This window comes from Besnoitia besnoiti, chromosome VIII (genome assembly GCF_002563875.1).
Source record: "Besnoitia besnoiti strain Bb-Ger1 chromosome VIII, whole genome shotgun sequence".
NCBI lineage: Eukaryota > Apicomplexa > Conoidasida > Eucoccidiorida > Sarcocystidae > Besnoitia > Besnoitia besnoiti.
The window spans coordinates 2,318,383-2,339,089 of record NC_042363.1 but is presented as its reverse complement, the minus strand read 5'-3'; the positions used below and the strand labels follow the sequence as shown (position 1 = coordinate 2,339,089).

Below are 20,707 nucleotides of genomic sequence, written 5' to 3'. Positions count from 1 at the left end.
ATGTCTCCGCTGCGGGCCTTTCTCCCTCATCCGGCTGCTGAGATGGTGTCTCTGGAAGCCGCGAGAGAGAGAGGTGCACACACCCCCTGCGCGTGTTCGCCATCTCACTCGCCTGCAGACTCGAGAGGCAGTGCGCCGTCGCGTCGCGCATCCCTCTCGCGAGCGGCGCCTTGCGCCGCCTCGCCCTCTTCCGTCTCGTCGGTCTCTTCGGCAGTCTCTGCTCCGGTCTCCTTGGCCTCTGGGGGGGGCGCCGCGTCTGCTTCGGCGTGCCCGCTTCCCGCGCCTCTCGCGCGCCCGCCGCATCCGCTGATTCTCCTCTGCGGCCCTCCATGCAGCGGGAAGGGCAGTTTGGCGACTCTGCTCTGTCGGCGCCTCGCCTTCTCACACGTGAGCACGGGCGACCTGCTGCGGCGCTTCCTGCAGCGGCGCTCCGCGCGGGCGCAGACCGAGGACGCGCGCGAGCGAGCCGGGGAAGGGAAGGCTGCAGGCGCAGAAGACGCCGCGTCGAAGAAGAGCCGCGACGACGAGTCGAGCCACGCCGACGAAGCCAGCAGAGCGCTGCAGAGCGGCGGCCTCGTCTCGGACGCGCTGATTGTCCAGCTTCTGCACAGGGAGATGGAGCGACTGAGTCGCAGACACGCGAAGGAAGAAGAAGAGCCCAGCCACGCGGCGCCTGAAGAGAGAGGCCGCGCACGCGGATACCGGGGCGGAGTCGTGTTGGAGGGGTTCCCGAGGAGTGCGGAGCAGGTCGACATGCTGTACGCGATCAACTGCACACCAGGTAAATGCGCGTGCTGAAAAAACCCGCAGGGAACTCACAAGACATCTATTGGGGATGGAAGAGGCGAAAAAAAGTGGAAAACTCGCCAGCCAACCGAGGCACACACACACACACACGAGAGAGAGAAACGAACTGGACTCAGCATCTGCCCTGGGAAGCTTTCCGTCGTTTGTGGCATGTTCCTTTGCATCTGGAACTGTCTTTTCTTCGTAGCTGCCTCCGCTTCCCTTCTTTTTTGTCTCGTGCCCTGTGGAGCTTTCGCGATTCGCTCTGGCGCCTTCATCGGGCTGTCTCAACATGCTACTTTCCTGGCTTTCCAGTTGCCGCGCGAGCGATTAAAGTCGACGCGTCGGGGCGTGATGACCGCATGCTAATCGGCGATGCGTTTTAGATTTCGGCGTCACATCTCCCCGCTCCACGTTCGTCGGGTGGCTATGTGCTTCTCGTCTCTCAAATTTCCTCTGTTTTCGTTGTTGATGCATTTCCCAGCGACGTCGCTCGAGCTTGTTTGTGTCTGCTTCCGTTTTTTTCTCCGTCCTGACTCGTGGGTCGCGTTGGGGGCGTGCCTTGTGCGCGTTTGCAGACGCCGTTGTGTGCCTGGACGTCAAAGACACGGTACTTTTCCAGCGGATGGGCGGGCGCCTGATCGACCCTGAGACTGCGCAGGTCTATGGCGCGGCGAATCCTCCTCCGGCCGCGATTCTGCATCGCCTGGTGCGCCGCGACGACGACAAACAGGACGTTCTGGAGAACCGGATTGAGCTCTACAGGCGGAGCTGGAGGGATATCTCCAGGCGCCTCCGCTCGCACTCGCAGTGGCGCGCGCTGCAGCAGGAAGAGCGCGCGCTTTACCGCGCAGGGCGCACGCCGGAAGACCTCGGGGGGCACACACTCGTCGAGGAACGCGAAAGAAGGAGCGTGGAGCGGCTCCAGGACGCCACGCTGCATGCCGCCGTGGAGGCGCTCGAGCGGAAAGACGCGGAAGGAAAAACAACGGGCGAGGTGGGCGAGGAGGAGCCGCACGAAGACATCGGAATCATCGACGGCAGCCGGCACATCGAGGACGTGTACGGCGATGTCCTCGTCTTCCTGCGGAAGAAATTCGGTGACAAAATCGAAGAGCAAACCCTCCAGACACCCGCCAGCTAGGGCTCAGACTGCATGCGCAATCTGAAGCATGCTGCGATCCAACTTGTCACCGTCGCCGCCCTTTCCTGGTTTCTTCCGGCATGTGTGGCCTCAGCTCTTGTCCCGAGTTGGTTTTCGCGCCTTCTGCGCTTGAGTCCATGCCCTTCTGTCCTTCAGTACATCTGTGGCTGCCTCTCTGTGGACTTTGTTTCTGCTCTCTCGCGCCACCTTGTCTGCGACGACTCGTCTCAGATCCCCTGTGGACTCCTATAGTGCCTTTCTCTGCGTAAAGCGTTCTCTATGTAACGGTGCCGCGCGGGCGTCCTGCGAGTCGCAGAGCGAAGACGCCTTTGTGTGTGAAAGTGACCTATGGCCTCCGCTCCTCTCCTGCTCAGTACAACTTCCGCATTTCGTCTGCCTGTAGCAACAGTTCATGAATGAACTAAAAATATATTTTGGCTCGTACCCCTTACTTACCTTACTCCACAGATACCGCCGGTTGCGCTATGGGGGCGGCGAGCAGGGCGCGCGGCCGCGCGTAGCATTTCTCGCGGTGGCAGCGAAACGAATTTTGTTGCTGCAGGCCTCCTACACGCTTCACGGCGACTCTGCTGCACGCTGACGCTGCGCTTGGCTCAGCTCAGTAGGCTGTCGCCACCTATGCTGCCTGTCTGTCGAACAGCTCTGCCGGGCGAGCTGGGCACTCGCTCCCGGACTCAACGTCGAACGGGGGTCTCTTTGAAAACTCTGTCGGTGTGTAATCGCGCGCTAGACCAAACACGTAGCCTCAGCCACATGGATCCCCGTCTGCAACACCGCCTCAGCCTCTGGCGAGCTCGGGGCTGCGCCGCGGTCTCCTTTCCACTTTAGGTGATTCAGAGTTTTCTAGCGTGTGCTGGAGGGATGACCCTCAGATCAATGAAAACTGCCATTTGATTTGTCGCATCAGAAAAGTGCGCACGTACATCGGCGTTTACGCTCGCTATCGTCGTGGATGGAGACGACACGAATGCGTCGTCTCTGCCTCGCGTAACGACAGCGAAGCCGAGCCGCGGCGAGAGAGACAGGTCACTAGCTGAACCATCGAAGTTGCTGCGGCTCTCGCGTGGTCGCGCTCCCCGACGGAGCCGCAGCAACAGAAAAAAAAGTCTGAAGCTCTGCAGGAAGTGCAGAAGCACTGAGCAAGGGGGGGTGTCGCAGCAGCAAGGAGCTGACATTAAGCGCACTTCAGGCGGCGCGTCAGCAAAGGCCAACAGCCTACGGAAAGATGAACCGAAACGAGAAGGCCAGGCGAACGCGGTTCAGAACGCTCCAGAAAAAGCGGCATCGCTAAATGAACGACGGAAACTGCCTTGAGCGCTACGGGCAAATACAAAACTATATCTCCACGCTGTCGCGCAGAGGCGGCAGTGCAGGAGCGGGGTGTGCTTGCGGAAAACCCAATGGGCAACATAAGTTCTTTGTCGGTTGTTGACTGGCGGCGCCGCGACTTTGCGGAGTGGTCGCTGACTCCCGCGGACTCCTAGTCCTCGTCACACTGCCTGGCACCCGCCCTCGCATCGCCTCTCCTCTCGTGACCCTTTCCTTTTCCGCGCTTGCCGTCATCGCGCCCGTCGTCGTCTCCTTTGCCTTTCTTCGGGCTCTCCAGAATGATGGGAGGCATCTGCGGCGGACACGAAGCAGAGACACGGGTACACGCAGCTTCGCACAGCCTATACCGCGGTACCCCTAAGCCGTAAGCCCTTCTACATACTAAGGGTTCGGTCGCGTCTTACGAGAATCAGCGCGCTGCTTTCTGGCGCCTGTGCACTCTGTTTGGCACCAAATTCTTGCTGGAGTGGCAGGGGGAAAAAAGCCTAGGCATCGGAATAGACAGCCGCGACGACGAGAGAAAGAGACCAACTCGAAACAGCCACTAACCCGGGACTCCTCTATCTCCCGGCACCTCCGCCCGTGGCAAGCCCCGAGCCTAGTGCCTCCTCCACCTACAGCGGTGCCGCGATGGAGTTCCGTACTCTAGAAGGACTCTCTGCAAGCGCGAGAATCGCTCTCTCCTGCGAGGAGTGTCGCCGCGCGCGTACCTGGAAGGCCGCAGCTTGTTCTTTAGAGCAGGGCCAGATTTGGACTTTCACGATCGGCTGCGTGGCGAGAACTGACGCGTTGAGCGGCAGATGCACAGGCCTGCCCACGTCTCTGCACTCCCGCACGAACCCGCCGATGAGGAGAACGAGGTGACACGCGCGCGCCCGCGTCTTCTTCTGATGCATTTGGGCAACGACATGCAGCTCGACGCGGTGCCCTGCGGAAGGCGCGAGCGAGAAATAAAAGAGAAAGGTGCTCGCAGACGTCGAGGCGACTCCGCGATGCGGCAGACACCGAAACCACGCACGGAGAAGCGGCGCCGCACTGGGGGAAGGTAACAACCCTTGACAGAAAAAAACAGCGCCCTTCAGCCGACTCGGTAAGGGGGAAGAGGCACGGAGAGGGAAAAGGCGCACAGGCTGAAATCACTCCTGCAAAGTATTCACTACGTGTTTTCTACTAGCTTAGATCTTGCAGGTCATACACTACTCTTTGAACGTGAAGCACGGTGAATACGGGATGAGACGCCTTTTCATGGTGCAAAACTGTCAAGAAACGACATCCAACGCTTGAAAAAAGGACGGAGAGAAGCCACAAACGCGCAGGCGCACGCTGCGCAGAGATTCTCGAAAAAAAGGGGAGGGAACCCATCACGCTCTGTGGGAAGAGAACGAACTGGGAAGAGAACGAACTGGCACTAGCAGCTAGAGCAGGTGAAGTCGAGAGAAGTTGGAAACCCGACGACGTACCCTGAGCCAGGAACTTCTTCGCAGTCTGCGCACTCCGCAGCATATCGCGCTCATCCGCCACGCCGTTGATTCGCACAGCTGCAGTGTGGCAAGGGAACACCACAAAAAGCGGCACACCGAGAAGATTCAAAACAGGCCCGCCACGCAGCTTTGACAGGCGCTTTCGTGGAATACCACGCAGTCCCCCCATCTCCGCAGAAGGCCCCGTCAGGAAGAATGAACTCTGCTCTTCACGCCAGCCAGCCCGCAGGGAACGCGAACGAAGGGCTCGCTCTCCTGCTACTCGCAGGAGTGTCCTGCATCAACAGCCCGCCGCGTGCAGGCCTCGATGAAGTCCCTTCTCGGGCGAGCGCTGATGCTCTTCAAGGACAGATGCTCTCTCTCCTCTCGCCCTCCTTTGGACAGACAGACGCGCCATCCGGTGGACCGATTCACTCAAACCGGTAAACGCTTTCCGTGGGCGCCGATCTGCTACGAGCTGAAACTGTGCGACCATCAGGCTGGGAGCGTCCCGATCGGTGCGATCCCCGCAGCACTGCCTCTTCAAAGAACTCCCTTGCCTCACACATACACGCCCCGTCACGCGGATTTACACGCAGTCGCTCGCGTCCGCGGGGGAGGGGGTTTCCTCACTTTTTACTTTAAGGGAAGGGTCGAACGCGAATGTCCCTGTGTCTTCTTCGCGAGCTCTGGCGCTCTCAGCCTCTCTGCGTCTCGCGGTGTCACCGCCGGCGCCGCCCTCGGCGGTCGCGCCAGAGGCGTCGCTGCTGTCTCTTCGCCCCTCGGCTCCTTCGGGGTGCGTCTCCTCCTCGCTCTCGGGCGCGCCGCGACGAGTCTCGCGGAAGGGCGGAGGCACGTGGAAGGCGCGCGCGCGCGCCTGGCGCCGCTGCTGCTGCGCGAGGAACGCCTGCAGGCTCGGCGTGAGAAGACAGACTGGGAGCTTCGCGCTGCTGCCCGCGAGGACGACAGCCGCCAGGCCGCGCCTTTCTGCCTCCGCCAGCGCGTCCGCGCCGGACATGTCGCCCAGAAGCTCGCGCCGAGTCGCTTTCTCCCCCGAGCGGGCCGCCGCCTCCACGAGGACGCGCACAACGGAGAGGGACGCGATGTCTTCCGCAAAAAGGTTTCCGTGGACTCGCGCGTCCTCAGCCTGCAAAAGGCCAACAGACGCGCAGCTCGATCGACAGAGAGGGGAGCGTCGGTGCACTGGTGCGCAGACCCACTGGCGGCAAGCAGGAAAGGAACAAGTGCGACGAACCACTGGGGGTCCGCCAGCTACACTCCGCGGTGTCAGGCAGCGCCCGCGAAAAGATAGACCTCATACGGAGTCGAAAACACTCTCAGAAGCAATCACAGTCGCGGCAACGTTGTGGGCGAAGGGCAGCCTCTGACCAGCACTTGGCTCGAGAGGGGCGAAGGTCAGGACGAAAGTAACTACGCCGGCGCTCGTTCAGCGTACCACGTTGGCGGCGTGCATCCACATCATATACACATATATACCTAAATACATACATACTATATATGTTACATATAGATACATATATGCAATATTTTATGTACATATTTTTATTTAAAAATGTATATATATGTATATGTAAGAAGGCTTGAATTGTCCGGTGCTACGTGCTGTGAGTGGTAGCCAGCCAGTAGGGCCTCGCACCTGGCGTTGCGCTCTACTCACTGCGGAGGCGAACGACCGCGTCGGGGGCCTGCTGAGGCTGAGGCGTAGCGCGCCGACCGCAGAGTCCCGCAGACGCCGGTGAATCGCCCGTGGCCGAAGAAGCGCGCTGCACGAGGAGAAGGCGCGCGCGGGTGCGGCAGAAGATGAAGCGGAGAGCGCAGACGACGAGGGCGCGGCAGGGGAACCCGAGGGCGCCGATAGACAGCCAACAGACGCGCACGACGACCCGGGGAAGAGAGAAGAGAGCCTCTTGCACGAGGGCTCGCAGCAGGACAGTGGCACAGCAGTGCCGCGAGGAGGAAAGGGAGACGCAGGGCTGCAAAGCGAAGAGGCGGCAGAAGAACGTGAGGCCGTGAGAGGCCGCGACGAGGACGCAGGGCGCAAGCGGCACGCGGAGCGCAGCGACAAAGAAGAGAGCGAAAACGCCGAAAAACCGCGGCGCGAGGCTAGCGAGGCTAGCAAGCCGAGCTCCAGAGGTGAAGAAGAAGAGGAAAGACGCTCAGGCCGCCTGCAGGCACTCGTGAACAGCCGGGCCGCGGGCCGCGGCCGCGCCTGCAGAGCCGAAAGGAGGGGGCGCCACAGTCTCGAGACCGAAGCAGAACTGTCCTCCCCAGAGAGAGAAAGAGGCATAGCGCCCCTGCAATCTACAGCTCTCCTGGAGGCCATCGCGCCGCAACGAGATGCGAGGGCGGACCACAGACGACACGCACACGTTAAAACGAGGCCCTTTCGGCGGCGCGGCTCCGTCGGGCTCTCTCTCTCCTCCCTCTCTGTCGCCCGCGGCGAAGAAGAAAAGAACGTCTCACTCCTCCCTGCAGCCTTCCGTTGAGTCTCTCTCTTCTCCTTTGTTCTTCTTTCTGGGCGGCTGGAAAAAAGAAAAGGCCTATCTCTCGCGTGTCTGTGGCGGGTTGAGGCCGCGGCGAGCGCTGGTCCCGACAGCTGTACGGGAATAAGAAAAAGTTGAAGTTTCGAGCCAAAATACAAAGAGACCCGTGAACACAGATACAATACGCCCCGATCCCCCTGCCTACAGGAGAGAGAAGAAGCGTCAAACTCTGTTCATTAAATCCCACGACGTCTCCCGGCGTGCCTCGATGCATGTCTGGGCGTTCCCGGCTCGCCTGCATGCCGCCTAGAGAGCACCGAAAGAGAAGGACGTTTCCGTCCGCAGAAGGCTCTTGTGAGCAACTGATTTAGCCCGTATTTGAGTGTGCGTATTTCCGCTCGGCAGCATTCTTTTTTCTGGAGGACAAGAGCACCGTCGTCCGCACAAGCCTCGACTGTGTGTTTGTTGCATCTAGCAAAGTCGCATGCAGAGTCCGCGAGACTCGCGAGCAAATTGAGCGACGCGTGCGGCCTGCGGCCCTCATGGTGTGTCGCGCTCGTCTTTCAAAACAAGCCTCTTCCTCCCTCTTCGAGGCATTTTTCTGGCAGGCTTTGTGGGACCTGCGCTCAGCTTGCCGACTGCTGTCTCCTGGCGACCTCTGCGGTCATGTGCGCCTAACCCTATCGCCCAAGCCCTTCTCGTGTGCGGTCTTCTGCGTTCCACGCTCGGATTGCGCAGGGGATTCTCAGCTTGCGCGTGTCCGCGGGCGACGATTTGAGAGATCGACTCGAATAACCTGAGCCTTTCTTCGCGTCTCGCTCGCTTTCCTCGCGTTGCCACAGGCCGCGGCGGAGGTACCAAAGTGCGCAGCGAGACCGCCACCCAGCTCGAGACGAGCTTTGAAAAATGATAGCGAACTCTTCGCACCGTGAGGTTTCCATTGCGCGTAGCTCTCGCATCTCCTCGGCATGAGATAGCTGTTGCTCTTCAAAGCGGATCTCTGTCGCGCACGCTGCGACTTCAGTGCGTTGTAGAGGCCCGGCTGCGCAGGGGCTGACTTCGCGTGCGCCTTCCGAGGCGTCACTCGCTCATTTTCTGTTCGAAAATCATGCTGCAACGCCCTTCCTTTCCCTTCTGCGCCGCTTCGCGGTTCGCCCCTCCGTGTCGCCCGCCCGGCTGCGGGAGGTCTGCGGCGCCTGGCGCTGTGGCAGGGGCTTCTGTCGCCGCCGCCCGCGCCGCGAGCGAAGGCCAGAGACACGCGAAGACGACGAATCCCTTCCGCACTCTCCTGGGTGCCTCTCAGGCTCTCCTTGGCATGGCGTGCCTGCAGAGGGCGCCAGGCATCCCGCGATCGCGGAATCAACAAACTCCTCTTTCGCTGCTGGGCTCTCCTGTATGCCTCGCAGTGGCGGCTGCTGCTCACGCCGCACACGCACCTCTCCACTCCTCTTCTTTTGCCCTCAGAGGGGGAACTTCGGGCCTCTGCCTTGCCGGCAAACATGTTTTTAAAGGTCGAGAAACGTCTCTTCAGAGGCGCCCGTGGGAGACGCACCCTCGCGCCGTCTCTGCCTCTCTAGGCGCCGGCAGCCCGCGGCGAGCCTTCGCATCTCTCTCGCCGCGCGCGGGTTCCTCTTCCGCTGTCTGCTCCGGGCAGAGCTCATCCGCTAGTCCTCCTTATGTTCGCGGGAGCGAGGAAGGAGAGAGAGCGAAAGAAGACCACGCGCCTCGCGCGTGTTCTGCCTTCCGCCTTTTCTCCGCGGGAGGCGTCGCAGCGGTGGCCGTGGGCGTCGGTCTGGGGGTCGCGCGGCGCCAGTGCGAGGCAAGCGGTGCGGATGCAGCGTCAGGTGAGTGCATCGCGGAAGGCGAGGGTCCAGACTGCGGAAAGGCGGCGCCCCTAGAGAGCCGCCCGCCGTGGAAGCGAGAAGGCGGAGAAGAGACGCAGAGTAGTTTGGCAAAGGCGGCGGTCTGTGGCACGCGCTCGGGCTGCGGGGCTGTTGCACTTTGTCGAGAAAAACTTGATAGTGAAGATCGGAGACAACCGCGAGCAAGCGGAGACGCCGCGGCGACAGACCCCAGCGATAGAGAGACGAACGCGGCGTCTCCAGCCCCGCGGACAAGGCCGTTGGTGATTACGAAGGAGAGATACATCGAGAAGAAGTTCTCAAAGGCCTCGGAGTACCGGCGCACAAACTCAGGTGAGCAGAGAGGGCGCTGCGCGGGGCTGCTGGAGGCCTTCTCTGAGGCTGAGAGTTTAGGCGCTATATTTTTGAGAGAAAAAATTTCATCACTCGAGTAACTCTGTACCCCTTTGCACATGTGAGACAGTAGACGACCCAGGCGATCCGCGGTACACGCTTCAGTGGCGGTCACCGCGCTTTTTCTTGTGTGCCTCGTCGCCTCAGGCATGCGCATCTGCGATAAAGAGGAAGGGCGCGGCGACCGCGTCGTTCAGCCCGGCGATGTCGTGTGGCTTCAGTACGAGGCGCGACGGGCGAGCGATGACCAGGTTTTCGAGAGCACTTCATCTGCGCGACTCCCCACTTTCCTTCTCAAGCTGTTTCACATGTACGAACCCATACACCCTAGTCCCGCCAGCTCGTGTCTTCTCTCTCTCGAGTGTCGTTTCGCTGGAGCGAGACAGCCGTCGCACTTTGGCTCGAAATCGGCAAAAATCGGCATCTGTGACGCGCGTCAAAGAGCCCTGGCGCTGAGTATCGCGACCTCAGCGATGGCGTCTGGATAAGGTCCCATGCGTCGAGAGTGCGCTCATGTCCCCTCAGTGCGCGGCCAGGCGAAGTTGCGAGCTGGGGATGCGGCAGGGCTGCTCTCGCCGATTCCTCTGTCAAACGCCGTGGGGATGCAGACGCGTCGCGGTGCGTTCTGGATGCGTTGCTGTCTTCTTTCGTCTCAGCCTAGGAGCCCGGCATGACACCTGCGACACGATGCCCGAGGGGCCGTATATCCGTGCGCGAGTCAGCGGTGTCGAAGCGTCAAGTTCGTCTCTTCCTCCCCGAGCGCAGAGCCGCGCGGAGACAGATGCGGCCGCGCTCCTCGGTGCTCAGGAGGCAGCAGACGCCGGGCAAGCGAAATCGGACGCGCGTCTCTCTCGCGGTTCCCCAGCAAAAGGTGACGCCCGACCGAGCTCTACTACCCACCGGGGAGCCGCAGATGACGTGCCGCGCCCAGTCGCGTTGGAAAAAGGGTTCCATCAGATCATTCCCGCCCTCGACGAGGGCATCCGGGGCATGCGCGTGGGTGGTAAGGAAGTGAAGGGGACGAAAGTTTGCAGGACGGCCAGAGGCACAGAACGAGGGAGGTAATCTGGCACGCAGAATCCTCCTGGGGTAGACAGCCGAGCCCACGCTCGACGACGTAACAGTTTCCCCACAAGCCAGAAAGTGTTCTGTCTACTTGAGCGACACGCGACGGCCGCTGGTAGCCCTGCCGGCTCTCGGTCATGCCTTGTCTGGAGCCTCGTTCTCCCACCCTCGTGTCTGCGTCCACCCGCAGGCGTGTCCATCGGATGGCTGCGGCGATTTCTTTTTAGGCGTCCGAGAACTCATTGTCCCTCCGCACTTGGCTTATCCTTCGATCTGCGATGACGTAAGCTGGCGGGACGCTCGGGACTCGTCGCAGAGCCCCGTCAGACGCGAGGGGCGGCACAGCAAAAAGAAAGTGGCGCTACAGGGTGCAGCCAAATCTCTTAGAACCGTGTCAGTTTAGGTTTTAGTGTCATGCGGTTTGTGGGTACGAAAAATAGTCGACAAGGCAAGTCTTACATCGAGCGCTCTTTGCACAGATCCTTCCGCGATCGTCTCTCTCTCACACACGTACACTTACGGCAAACCGATGCCAATGTTCCCGACTCTTCGAATTTCAACGCTGCCTACTGGGGCGGGCATTGCAAAGGAGCGGCCGCGGCGAGCACAAGCTTCCACGTGTTTTTCGGTGTGATATCACATTCTAGCAAGTTCCTCACAATGCAGAGTGTAGTTGCGTCCGTACTATTCTTGCTGCGCTGTAGGAAGTCCAAATCCGGGTTGTACGGGTTTTTCATGCGGTTGCGGCGCATGAACTGTTTGCGAGGCAGGTTCTCGTTTATGAAGTTCACGTCCTCTGGATTGGTGAGACACTGCCGAGGTCGGATTCGCTTTTGGGCCGACTCAAGCGCGCATGCGACGCTATTTGGGCATCCAAGGACGAGGGGGATACCGAATCGACGTGAAGGCAGTTCGAGGCTTCACTCATGTGGAAAAGATCGTTGTTCGTCCTGGAGCGTCTTCAGGGCTTTCGGATGGTGTGCGTAGCTATTTTCCTTCTCGACACAGAAGAAAGAAACATATTCGCATCCACGGCATCCGTGTTTGCTGGGAAACAGTGCCATGAGTCCGTTGCATCTGCCTCACATCTCCTCACAACGGACGGGGATGGTTTCCAGCGCACTCCGGATGCAAAACGGGTGCCATGTTTGAACGCTATGCTGCACTGCTGAGGAAAAGTTCTTCAGTGTGGACACCACCAAATAAAAGAATAGAGCCACACAAGCACGGAAGCCAACGCCAGGTTGACGGCTGTTTCTGCCTCAACTAGGCAATCGCAGTACCGGAGGCTCGCCCCGAGGGGGCACCGACTACTTCCGCTTCAAATACCCACTTCAGTTTTGTTTAGAAACTTGTTTCTACGAATAAATTCAGCGAATGGAACAAATGGAAAACAGACGGACAATAACGCAAGGGAAACTAGGCGGGGCTACCACCGGTGATGGTGTTCTCCATCTGCGGATTACGCCGTCCTAACAAAATAGATACAGAAGATTTGGATTTGGTTTCCGTGGGTTTCAAGAAAACACCCAAAGAGACCACGGTTTCCGGCTTCCAGCTCCACGCTCCTACATGCATATGGCGACAAATCCATGCGCGGTTCCTCTGAGACCCGCTTTCAAAGCAGTCAACATGTGGTTCTTTGTCACTGGCATGAATTGCGCTCCGTTGCCTCGAGTCATTCTGCCTCAATTTGGAGGACGTCCTTCTCGTCGCTGAGCAAGCGGGAGTTAGGAGGCACTCTGTATCTGTTCACAAAGCTCGCGACGCTGTTTTGAGGCAGGGGGGCGCTGCTGCTCCCCACACGCCTGCGGTAATCTCTAAAAAACGGTGAGCCTTCCGCAACTTCATCCTGGCCCGTCATCCAGGCCGGCGTGGATGGGAATCCCGCCACGTTCGAAGGCTGTTGACACGTGCCGCGGCCGTCTGGTCGTTGAGGTTCCGTTCGAATGAATGATGGCTGTGTGCACATGAGATCTTCACAGCATTCTTCGTCACTGCTACAAGCGTGCCCAATCACCTTGCATATATAGTGGTGTATCGGTGTGTTCTCACTCAGTGCCTGGAGCCGCCGCTCGCCATCGGATTCCAGCAGTGGCTCCCTTGCTGGAAACGTATCTGCGACGCACCACCGACATGAAACAGGCAGCATTCTTCTGTCCAGAATGTTATACTTCATAGAGGGGCAAGAAATGAATGTATCGCGGACTTCGCGTGAGTACACTACCGAAGCCCACCAGTGCGGTGAACGCTAGCTACCGTTGGGGCCGCAGCCTTCACACATCTATTAATGGCCCAAACAGAGGGGAATGATCACACATTGTCTTCGTATTCACCCCGGAAAACCTTACTCTGTAAGTCAACTTCGTCTGCATCTTCTACTTGCGGTCCTCCACTTTTCTGCGCCACTGGATATACCTTTGCTGGCGGGGTAGTGGTGGCCTGCGCGGGATGCTGCTGATGTAGTGAATTTCTTCGTGCCGTTAGTTCGCGAAAGTGCTCCTGTAGGCGGAGAAGCTCTTCACGTTGCCGATCCAGTAAACGGCTCCTAGTAGCGAGCTCCTCCTGTTGAAGCTCTAGCTGCCTGAACAGCGCTGCAAGGTGGTCCTCTTGCTGTTTCTGCAGTTGGCGCAGGCGGCTGCTCATGAGTCCATCGTATTCGACGCCCCCGTTTCGCCTCTGTTGAGTGCCGCCAAGCGGCAGGGACTTCTCAGGCTCCGGCTTTCCTGCATCTTGTCTTTCCCCATTGATGGCAACGTGTGCCGATCCCCGCGTATCCGGTATCTCCGTAGTTCGTTCTTCGTCGGACTTAATCGGGTCCGGGTGTCGGAGACGGGCGCTAAGGTCATTTCCACCAGACAGACCTAACGGGCTCGAGTCACGCCCAAAAAACTCTTGATTTGGCGTAACGCTCTCAGAGTGCTGACTGCCACCATCTGCCGTCGATAGAACATACGACGTGGAATCAACGGAGGACCCACCCGCCACTGAACTCTCCAGTGTAGCTGCTCCGTTACGGTCCTTCGAATCGATGTGCGTGGTGTCAGCCTCCTTCACCTCCACTTCCTCTTCATCACGCAAGGCAACGACAGCTGAGGGCTGGCTGACAGCAGGCATAGCGTCGTGAGGACGGATCTCAGCACGGCCATCGGAAGCGTGCAGTCCCCCCCGATGTCGAGGAACATCCGGGCCCGGCAATCTCTGCTTTGGTCTCGACTCTAGTTCTCTATCGGATGAGCTAACAGATATCGGCTGATGTGTTTTCTGAGAAGACGCGAGGAGGTTCTTTTCCTGCCGCAGATCCTGTGCCAGCAGAGGTCCTGTGGACTGGAGCTGTTTTTCTTGACTGTCAGGGAGCGCAGGCGCTTGCAGTGCGCTAGGCGCTTCTGGAGGATTTGTGTGCTCGATCGGCTCGGTATCTCTGCCTTCATTTTCTTTCACTGACGGCGAGATACTTGTCCCTGTCAACTGTGGTATGGTACCCTGGTGCATGCTACGTAACTGAACCGGATAGCCTACCGCCGTAGATAACGCCAGTGTCGGATGTCCTGGCAAGAATACTGTCGGAGCAGGCAGGGTAAGATTGAGGAGGAGCTGCGACTGTTGTTTTACCTGTGCATAGCTATCCGCGATGACAGTGTTTGCTAGAGAACACTTCCCCTCTACAATGAGGGCTGATGACCGGGGTTGTAACGACGCCTGAGGAGTTTCTGAATTGTACTCGTGTTCTAGACGATAAAGTTGTTTTAGAAGCTCAAACTGTTTTGCGACTAAAGCCTGCAGCTGCTGTCGCAGCTTCTGTTGCTCGGTAAGACGAAGCTGACGGGAGTCTACCTCGAGCCAGAGGGAAAAGACATCTTTTAATAATTCCCGCTCTCGTGCCCGCTCGGCTAACTGCTGCTCGCGAGAGACAGCTCCAGCCTCACTCCTGCTCGGCCTGCGCTGCACGTGCTTCCTCCAGTCGTATTGTTGCTTGGCCTTATCACTTCCGTCTTGTTTCTCTCCGCCAGGTTGATCCCAGTTGAGAAAGAACTGAGGGGCGTTTTGAATAAGCACTTGCGACAGATTCACCTGCTGGGGAGTCGTGGTTCGACCTGAAGCATTCCAGAATACCTGTTGACTTTGGACGTGCACCTCGCCTCCGGGTAACTCAGATGGAAGTTTCTCACCAAGGAGCTCTCCCGGGGCCCCAACATCGAAACCGAACACCTGATTTTGTACGCCCTGTAGGATTCCATTCACGTCGCCGACGCTGCGTGTCTTTTCATTGGTGCGCTGGGTAGAGTGCCGCTGATCTTGAAGCGAGCGAATGCTTTCTCCCTCTTGGGTGACAGGGGCAGGACGGGTTAGTAGTAGTGTCTCAGCACCAGCCTTACCAGAAAAATCACCCGAGTCTAGAGAAATAACTTCTTTTCCTGGGTACGTCGCGCCCCCCTGCGGAGACGAAGTCAACGGCGATTTTGCTTTTTGAAGCGCCATGAGATCGGGGGTGTGCCTCGCTATTACTGCAGATTCCCTAACTGGCGAGCCCAAAGGAGCGATCATTGAGCTAGTTGACGCTGCCGCTGACGGCAGCAATATGCACAAAGCAATAAACGCTATGGGTGGTCCCATCGCTGTTTGAACACCTTCCATCGTGCGGTCGAGAAACCGATATGGTCAACCGCGGCAGACTTGTATGGTAGTAGCCGGCTCACCCATATCACTACTCGTTAGCTTTCGGAAAGCATCGGAGTTCGAAAAAGAAAACTTTACAAATTCAAGCTCTTTTCCGTATATCGAGCGAGACGGTGCGACATGTAGTCAGCCACGGTTACACAGCATACTGAAAAGACATGAAGGCGACCAAGTCCCTGAATTGCGTCACGAACACGCATTCGGTTGCCTCTTGGCTACGCCAAAATTTGACCGCCAGACCCCACTTCATCCCAAGGTGGCAACTGCACTTGCATCCACAGCAGGAGATGTTTCCTCTCCTACAAGCTAGACACATATCGCAATATCCTGTCGTTCTTCGGTGTCCCCAGGTGAATGAATACAAATGACAGACAGAATGCTGGAAAGCAAATTCTCCTACGCTACCGTCCATTTAAGGCAACATTCAACAGCGATAGACCTAGGCACTGCACCGGAACCGAGGTCATGGAACCTAAACGCACTGCACGACTCGTGATTGTTGTCTGGTAGTAACGCTTTCCTCATAGGAAACGTGCGAGCATGCACGCCGCTAGTCGTGCCATGACGAGGTCGGCTGTCTTCTCTGCATGTAGCAGCGGTACGCTTTGGTTTCACACATACGCCGACGAACTTCTTCACACCACTGCGGACCATCACACCGGATAGCACCTTGAAGAGAGCCGGAAAGCTGGTAGGCGCACGCATTCATGCTAAACGCCAATGCAGAATTGTCACTACGGTGTGGTAAACAGTGGCGAGACTCTGGCTGCTCTGCAAAGGGTGATCTCGCGCGCTCCACTCTCCTACTTTTACGATCGTCCTGGACACCCAAGAGAGGCTCTTCACGCTGGGTGTTCTGTCCACCCTGTGACACAGAGCCTTCAAAGCGCGAATGCTGCGGCTCCCAACGACCCTGCTGCCAGTCCCAACACCCCCGACAGTGAGTGCAAGGTGGCGCTTCGTGGTCACCAACAAGACACGGCTTGCCAGCTTCGCTCTGTTGCCGGAACCCCCTCGGGGTGCCGCTGGACAGACAAAAAGAACAACCCTTGCACCAGAAAAAAGCTGCTGTCTCTGTTACAAGATTGTCTGACGTGTAGAACTGTGCTGGATGTCAACGGTCATGCTACTTTGCCGTCGGTGTGAACATTAGAGAGGATTTCGGCGGCCAAAACTCCCACTGTATAAAAAAACAGGTCTCAAGCTGTAGGATAGGCAGAAGAAGGGAACAACAAAAGCAAATGATACTCGTTCCCGTTGCGGCGCCGTCTGCGTCACAATTCACGAACTTCCTCAGGAGGGGCAGCCGCAGGAGAAGTTCCAAAAGGGAAAGTAGGTGGTAAGTAGACCTTTTTCGCTTTGGGTTTTAGTGGAGGCCCCAGGGCTTCGGCAAGGAACAGGCGCTTTGCACCGAGGCGAACGCCGTTGAACTCCAGAAGGCACTGTGTAGCATCCATAGTTGTCTCGAAGGTAATGAGCCCACTTCCTCGGTGTGTGCCGTCTGAAGAGACACAGCACGGCAGAACGCCCAGCTCACACAGTGTAGGGGCTCGTGTGCAATCTTAGCTCCTCCCAGGATAGATATGAGGACGCACGCCTGCTTGCGTCACCCAGAGAAATGCACAAGCGCAATCGAAGACCCGAGGCCAACGGTGAAACCAAGAGGACATCTTCAACCGAGCGTGCCGCTTCCCTCACGCTGGCTCTACGAGAGGCCTCCGCTACCGGTGACGACTCTCCACGTAACCCATGGCATGCTCCAACAAACCCTACTAAGACCTCACTCAACCTCACTTCAAGGGGAAGCCTCATGCTTTGCGTTCCATCCTTGGCGTACCACGCCAGCCTTACCTGCGTTCTTGTGCAGCTTCACCTTGGTTTTTCGGAAAAAGAAGTCCAAGAAATCCTCGATATCTGAATTCATCAAGCGATCATCTACGCCGCTAACAAAGAGCTTGTTACTCCCGAGAGGCCGGAGCATGCGCCGCTTCCGTAGCAGCAGCTGCAGTTCCTCACAAGCCTTTTTCACCTCATCGAAAGACGCCCAGCGTGCTGCTTCGCTCTGCTTTCCCTCTGTGGCCTCTAGCTCATGTTCGACAAAACCAGAATTGGCGACTCCCGCTTGTGATTCAGCACTGCTGCCTCCTACAGTGTCGCCCGGTTGTGCGGCCTCGCCTGTATTCTGTTGCGTTGCCGCACGGACTAGCGCCGCCTGAGCATCAAGAAACGCTCTGAGGGCGGAAATCCTTGCCTCATCGCGCGCGTCATCTTCCGCGTTCAGCCGCCGATTTTCTTCCCGTCTTGCCTCGTTCACACCTCGGTACGGCTTCTTTATAGCTGCATTGCGCTGGCTGTGTGGACAGTTGTCTACATGGGGATGAATTTTTATCCGGTAGTAATCCCGCACGTCCTTCTGGCGATGAAGAAGGTAGCGCTCGCGCGCAAGCTCGTGTATGTGAGACCGCCCACTGTTCCTCTTCAAGTGCTTCACCCGTCGCACGGGATTGATGTGGAGGACTTTGTTACGGTAAACAAACAAGGCGGACGAAGAGGCACACTCCGATGCTAGATGCCGCGACGACGCGCCTGGGGAGCAGAGGCCGCGGACAACAGAGGCCACGGGGACGACAGGAGACAGGAACAAAAAGAGACGGCGTCCTTCATCAAGAGCAGACCGCCTGGCTGGACGCGTACTGACGAGAGGCGACCATGTTGTGCTAGAGCGATGCGGAATCCACGGGAGGGCACCACCACCGAAGGCAGCTGGAGGGGATAAATGCAGGAGCAGGGACGGCGGCACGCAAGACGAAGACCATGCATATGCTTTATCCTCCTCATCCAGAAGCGCTGCGTCATTGCAAGCATCTAGCGCTCCACGCCGATCAAGCCGGGAAATGCTGGAGCCGTTCCTAGGTGAGAGATATAGGCTCGGGGCGGCGTGCCCAGCTCGCGGACTGGGCGCCACAGTATAACAGACGGGTTGAGTCAGGTGCCCTGTCAACGGAAGACAAGCTCCGTCACCTATCTGCTTCAGGGGATCGCAGCGATGTGACGGAAAGAACCAGGATGCGCAGCAGGCCCGTGCCGCCGCGACAAGCGCAATACATATAATCAGGAGGGCGCTCACGGGCGAGAGCCCTGACGCCAGGTAGCGGCAGCTTTGTCTGCAGCGTTTTCCGAGCTGGTGAAGCGGCACTGGCTCCACTCCATCTTCAGATGGCAAATAGGCAAGAGAGACACTTTCCGGAAACATGCCAAAACTTGTTTCCCTGCAGCCAGGGACGTTGTGACGGCCTTGCCTGCCATCGAGCCGCCCGCAGCGTCCCGGCATGTCGAGTGGGGCTGTGGAGACCCCTTCACGATTGCACTTTCGTCTTCAACATGCAGAAGGCCATGCCGTTTTCATCCCGCAGTACGCTTGCCGAAGAGCGAGAAACAAAGTGACTCGATTTGTGAGCAGACAGGAATCGACTGGGAAAGAGAAAAAGGGTTCCAGCCTCCAAGGGAGCGGAGCTCTATCACAAACACTTCAGACCCACCATCTCAGCTTTGTCATCTGTGTTTTCTCTCACAGCACATGGGGAACCGGCGGAGGTCTTATGGTGATGTCTTGAAACGTGAGACACGACGCCTTCAGGCGGGAAGTGTGCCGCCCTCGTGCATGCCACTTCAGGCGGGTGAATGGAGCACACTGCAGAAACTTTGCGCGCTCGCGAGGATCCACTCCGTTTCATCCGACAGAGTGGTGATAAAAAAATCATGTAAAAACTCCGAGCACACTTGTAGCGACCACAGCGACTGTTGCGCAAACAGTCTGCGACAAGAAGGGCCTCTTCTTTGCGCAGCAGTCGCGGACCGTCGTGCAAGCGGCCGCCACTGCCTGGATGTTGCATAGCCCAGGGCTGAACCTGCAACTACTGGAAGAAGGCGTGGCTCACTTGAGAGATGTTTGACTGAGAAAGTAAAACCAGAAACTCAAATACTTTATGGTGCATGAGGACACTAGTACTAGATGCATATTTGAGGATTCGAGATTCGGCGTAGTGAGCCTGCGTATCTCGTGTGAGGTCCCTGCAGGTGCGAGCAGACACGTTTCGTCAACTCACACGCGATGAGTTAGATATGTACTGTTTTAGAATAGAGGTAGCATGTTAGGCGCTACGTGTCACCAAACGCATTCAGCTTGTGAAGACGGCACTCGCATCATGATTATTCACTGCAGGTTATGGCAGCGAATAATCACGGGCGATCGTCCGCGATGAGGCGTGCCTGCATCAGCTGGAAGACGATAGCCCACCTTGTGAATCCAGGCCACCGATAAACGACTCCAAGTTTCCATGATGTCCCGTCGGTGGCTGGGGAACTTTGGCCGTACGCTAGTGGCTGAGAGGTTTTCCTTTTTACCACCACAAACAGCCACTGAGCGACGTCGCTCTCAGCGACGATTCCTTTTGGCGCAGACAAAGGGCGATCCTTACTTCCCGGGCGGGGACCCCTTGGCGTCAAGAGTAAGATCGATGCCAGAACGGTGACTCGCGGACGCGAGGTTTCTGGGCAGACGCCCTCACTTTGAATCCACCCTCGGTATGCATATCAAACGGACCACTAAGTTATTTCCCTGAGCCGACGGTCTTGCTCTGTGCGATATATAAGCCTGCCACCTCTATCTATGCTGTGCAACCGCTGCCTCTTTGGGAGATGACTCCTTTCCACACTATATTTGAATCCTGCCACACTACTGTGCTGAATCACACCAACTTCAACTTCCGGGTTCTGGTCTGACGTCGAGTCTCGACGGCCCTCACCGCAAACGCGATTGAGGCATAGCAACCCAAGCGTAAACACTCTACTCGATTGACGGTGCTGGTAACCTCGCGCCACTTTGGCTACACGTGTAACATAGCCAGCTACTTCCATTTAATGCTTACGTCAGTAGTGTTTTACCACTAACCTCGAGGCAATAACAGCATTTCAGGAGCGGCCTCAATTGCCTGTTTTGGCGCTGTGGACCGAATGGAGCAAATGGGAAACCTCGACCCCGCAGTCGCTGCCGTTCTCCTCTACCGCTCATTCATCGCCTTCGAACCACTGAGCGTTGCACCTCTGTTTCTATTCTCTCACGTCTGCATGGTGCCGCAGCAGCCATGGACTCTATACCCCGAGAGCACCGGCCTTCTGATGGTAACCTCCAGCAATAGAAAGGGTGGCACATAATTCAGCGCGGATTCTGACTCGGTTGGGTCGCAACTTACCCCGCAGACTGCAGTCAGTGACTGCTGAACCGGACGCCTTTCAGTACCGTTATCGTGAGCTCTGTGAGAAAAAACAGAGCGCCTTATTGTAGGGCTTGATGCGGGGTGGCGACGCATAGTCGCACCGCAAGCCCAGTTTCTCGAGGAACGACGGCAAAAGCGGGGAGCGTGAAGGGTAAGTAACACACGAACATTACACACGGTTATAACTTGT

The 20,707-nt window shown here is 57.8% G+C and overlaps 5 protein-coding genes across 5 annotated transcripts; 2 read left to right on the top strand and 3 right to left on the bottom strand.

Moving 5' to 3' along the window:
* Nucleotides 1–1,930, top strand: BESB_084530 (adenylate kinase superfamily protein; the record flags this gene model as incomplete). The annotated part of the gene is made up of 2 exons (XM_029366803.1): nucleotides 1–781; nucleotides 1,365–1,930. The coding sequence occupies 2 exons, from the start codon at nucleotides 1–3 to the stop codon at nucleotides 1,928–1,930; spliced, it is 1,347 nt and encodes a 448-aa protein (XP_029217263.1).
* Nucleotides 1,931–3,431: 1,501 nt separating this feature from the next.
* BESB_084520 (uncharacterized protein) lies at nucleotides 3,432–7,084 on the bottom strand (the record flags this gene model as incomplete). Its single annotated transcript, XM_029366802.1, has 5 exons — nucleotides 3,432–3,572; nucleotides 3,991–4,208; nucleotides 4,741–4,818; nucleotides 5,374–5,887; nucleotides 6,398–7,084. 5 exons carry the CDS (start codon nucleotides 7,082–7,084, stop codon nucleotides 3,432–3,434), a joined length of 1,638 nt encoding a protein of 545 aa, XP_029217262.1.
* Nucleotides 7,085–8,352: 1,268 nt separating this feature from the next.
* On the top strand, nucleotides 8,353–10,967 carry BESB_084510 (peptidyl-prolyl cis-trans isomerase, FKBP-type domain-containing protein; the record flags this gene model as incomplete). Its single annotated transcript, XM_029366801.1, has 4 exons — nucleotides 8,353–9,439; nucleotides 9,647–9,809; nucleotides 10,156–10,502; nucleotides 10,792–10,967. 4 exons carry the CDS (start codon nucleotides 8,353–8,355, stop codon nucleotides 10,965–10,967), a joined length of 1,773 nt encoding a protein of 590 aa, XP_029217261.1.
* Nucleotides 10,968–12,242: 1,275 nt separating this feature from the next.
* On the bottom strand, nucleotides 12,243–15,199 carry BESB_084500 (uncharacterized protein; the record flags this gene model as incomplete). Its single annotated transcript, XM_029366800.1, has 2 exons — nucleotides 12,243–12,682; nucleotides 12,916–15,199. 2 exons carry the CDS (start codon nucleotides 15,197–15,199, stop codon nucleotides 12,243–12,245), a joined length of 2,724 nt encoding a protein of 907 aa, XP_029217260.1.
* A 1,316-nt stretch (nucleotides 15,200–16,515) lies between these two features.
* Nucleotides 16,516–18,572, bottom strand: BESB_084490 (uncharacterized protein; the record flags this gene model as incomplete). The annotated part of the gene is made up of 2 exons (XM_029366799.1): nucleotides 16,516–16,742; nucleotides 17,093–18,572. 2 exons carry the CDS (start codon nucleotides 18,570–18,572, stop codon nucleotides 16,516–16,518), a joined length of 1,707 nt encoding a protein of 568 aa, XP_029217259.1.
* Between the last annotated feature and the right edge of the window lie 2,135 nt (nucleotides 18,573–20,707).